Source organism: Carlito syrichta, unplaced genomic scaffold (assembly GCF_000164805.1).
Source record: "Carlito syrichta isolate Samal-C Ts95f unplaced genomic scaffold, Tarsius_syrichta-2.0.1 Scaffold90635, whole genome shotgun sequence".
Classification (NCBI taxonomy): Eukaryota; Metazoa; Chordata; class Mammalia; order Primates; family Tarsiidae; genus Carlito; species Carlito syrichta.
The window spans coordinates 1-3,424 of NW_007034731.1; the positions used below are offsets into that span (position 1 = coordinate 1).

The 3,424-nt window shown below is 47.8% G+C and overlaps 1 protein-coding gene across 1 annotated transcript; it reads right to left on the minus strand.

Annotated features, from left to right (window-relative positions):
* Nucleotides 1-6: 6 nt before the first annotated feature.
* On the minus strand, nucleotides 7-3,210 carry LOC103261404 (small nuclear ribonucleoprotein F-like; the record flags this gene model as incomplete). The annotated part of the gene is made up of 2 exons (XM_008059045.1): nucleotides 2,866-3,210; nucleotides 7-58 (listed from the first exon to the last, which is right to left on the minus strand). Coding segments are annotated over exons 1-2 (334 nt in total), but the record flags the coding sequence as incomplete, so codon positions are not given.
* Nucleotides 3,211-3,424: the final 214 nt, after the last annotated feature.

Sequence of the window (3,424 nt, forward strand, 5' to 3'; positions counted from 1 at the left end):
AAACTTCACCCAGGTGTCCAGACAGCGCCCCGTCTATGTATTCTTCTGTGTTTGCAAGCTTCAATACAAAGAAATATATTAGTACAATCAGAGGAAGAAAACAGTAGCAACACACCAAAGGCTGGCTAGATGTCTTATTGCCTGAGACCTTTCTAGACCAACAACTCAGCTATATCCACAACTAATCATCAGAAGATCAAACAGCTTTCGGCTACTACCACAGTACATTTTGGTTTCACATCAACATTCAGTAAAAGTAACATTCACGGATCCAGAACTAATATATAATAAAGCTAAAGCTTGTTTCAATGTAAGTTTCAATGTTTCTTTCTACTAGGTATCAGACCTGTGTGGAGGGAGGCAAGTAAGTCCTTTTTTTAAAACCTTTAAAAAAAGTTTTCTGGAAATTCAGTTCTAATAAACACCAAGTTTCCTCAGACTGAAAGCATTACAAACCATGCTGAGTCATCCAAACGGGCGTGCAAGAGCTGGGGCTAAAACGCCACATATCTGTATACCAGTCAGCAACCAAAGCCAAGAAGAGTAAGCGCTTGTACTGAAAGTGTGTGTTCTAAGAAACAGGGAAAGACAAGTTCTTAGAGGAGGTAAGACAGTTAAGAGTGACCTCTACAGCGACCTCGGAGACCTTTCCTTCTACATGTAGGCAATAGACCTTACTTGCCATTTTTAAACATCACAACAGTGCCACTGGGGACTCACAAAAGGAAGGAAGAGGAGAGAGGGAAGAGGGGTTTTCCTTCCCAACTAGGTGTGTGGAGAGGAGAAAGCAAAATACGGCTGACCGGGGATGAGACAGAAGGTTTTTCACACCTGCTGAGGAACAGATCATGTCCCGAATCCAGTCCTCACCATTACTTAATGGGCACTGACCGGCAGCCTAACCTTATCACTCCTCCCTGAACTCAACCTGTTCTGGCCTCTTGGCATGTGCCTTCAACATGCTGCTGGGCACGCTTCTGCCACAGGGCCTTCGCACCTGCTGTTTCCTCACGCTGGGATGCTCTTTCCCCAGAGAGGCCAATAGCAAATGCCTAACATTGCACACACTGCCACTCATTCCCTCTCTTTCTCTTCACAGCCCCACACCGGACATATCTTCTTACCATCTCTCACTAACACATCAACTCTTGAGGGCAGGAACTTTGTTTTGCTCACTGCTATATTCACAGTGCCAGGCACTATGGACACTCAATAAATATCTGCTAAGCGAACAAACTCAGAGATACGTTTTCTAACTCTACCAGGCTGAGGCGGAAGGACTGCCTGAGCCCAGCAGGTAGAGACCGCAGTGGCTGTGAGCGTGCCACTGCACTACAGCCTGGGTGACAGAGTGAGTCTTCAAAAAAAAAAAATTGTTCTTTTAAAGTGTATAAGTACCTAACAATAACTACCTAAGTATTCCTCCTGTTAGTACTCTGCTTGCAAGTATGGCATCCTTAGGTTCATGGTTGGATTGACTACCCGTCCAGGTAACCTTTAAAAACCTGGTTAGAAACTACCACCACTAACCAACCAAAAGAAAAAAACAAAAAAAACAAAAAACAAAAAACCAAACAACTCAAAATGTTCACAAGACATGAACAGGCGTTTCTCCAAAGAAGATAAGCAAATGGTTTAAAAAAAAAAAAAAAACATGAAAAAGTGCTCAATACCGTCATTAGGTAAATGCAAATCAAAACCACTTCACAGTCATTAGGAGATAGCAAATGTTAAAAAAATAGAAACACACAAACACACAGAAAAGGAGTCAGTGTTGGCGAGGATATGGAGAAACTGGAACCCTTGTAAAATGCTGAGGAGGGTGTAAAACTGTGCAGCTGCTGTGGAGAACAGGGTGGCAGCTCCTCAAAAGCTAGGCCCAGAATTACCCTATGCCCCAGCAACGCCACCTCCGGGTGTACCTCCAAAAGAGCAGAAAGCAGGTGCTTGGACAGGTAGGTGTTTGTACACCCATGCACACAGCAACACTAATCGCTGCGGTTCTAAGAGGGAAGCAACCAGGGTCCACCACGGGGTTACATGGATTGGAATGAGGTACAGCCACACAACAGGGCGTTACTCTGTCACAAGGGGGTGGCATTTCTGACAGCTGCTACACCAGGGACGAACCCTGAAGGCATTACACTGAGTGAAAACAAGCCAGGCACAATCCACTCAACGAGCACCAGGAGGAGTCAAACTCCTAAGCAGGTAGTAGAACAGCGGTTACAGAGGCTGGGGGAGGGCAAAGAATTTCGCTTTGGGAGAATGAAACAGCTGTGGAAGGGGTAACGGTGAAGGCTGCACAACAACGTAAAAGGACTGTGTGCCACTGGACTATACGTTTGGAAACAGCCGCACATTTGCAACGTATATTTTGTCACAACAAAACCTTGATCATTTGCAGAAAGCAGTTTAACAGATACGCAGTCAGTCCAACTCCTCTGGCTGGCCTGTCTTCCCCTGAAGGAATGCGCTCACTGAATTACCGGAGTGTTGTGCCTTCAGAATTCATTAAAAGACAAGAATTCCACTTAAGAATTTCCTTCAGAGCTAAATGCTGGGAAAGCTTTGCCCTCTCCAACCAACTGATGTGTTTCCCTTATGGCTTTACGAATCAAAGGTCAGCTCTGCTCACTTTCAGCGCGTGGAATGAACCCGAACTTGGCTTAGCCCATGTCTTGGGCTAGTGCCTCCCAGTTAGACGACGTCCTCCCAGGCCTTGGCCTTACGTCCCCGTTCTGCTTTATGCTCGTCAACTGAGGGGTGTGTGGCCCGACTGGTCACACTAAGCTTTGGGGAGCACAGCGAGACAAAAGCAGGGCGACTGACAGCCTCCACAGCCAGGTGCCGGACACCACTCACCTGCATGTTCATGTAGCCGTCCACCGACACCAGGTAGCCCTTGTACTCCATCCCCCACTTGAGCTTCACCATCACTGGCTTCCCCGTGAGGCCATTGAGGAAAGGTTTCGGGTTGAGGGGTAAACTCTGCGTGAAGAACAGAAACGGAGGGACACCAGTGACTCTCTCTCCCTCTGCCACCCACTCGCCGCTAACCAGTTCCCCTGGTGCTATCTGGCGGACGAAAGCAAACCCTCGACGCCACATCACTTTACCACTATCACTCTGCCTGGCTAAGAGCATCGGGGAAATTTAAAGGCCCAGTTAGCCAGTTTCACCTGAACCCATCAAAACGAAACACTCGTCATTAACTTTAGATGCAGGGATGCCTACGTCACCCACCGTTCCCAGCTCGAAAGAACCAAGGTAAGAGGGAGAAACCAAAGGAAGGACAGCCCAGGGGTCTTGGAAGGCGGGGTGGGGAGCCGGCCAAATTACTGCGCAGGGAAACAGGAGAGGCGGCCCGGAGCCAGGGACACCTTGGCTTTACAGACGAGAGCCTCCTACTTCCAGGCGAGGG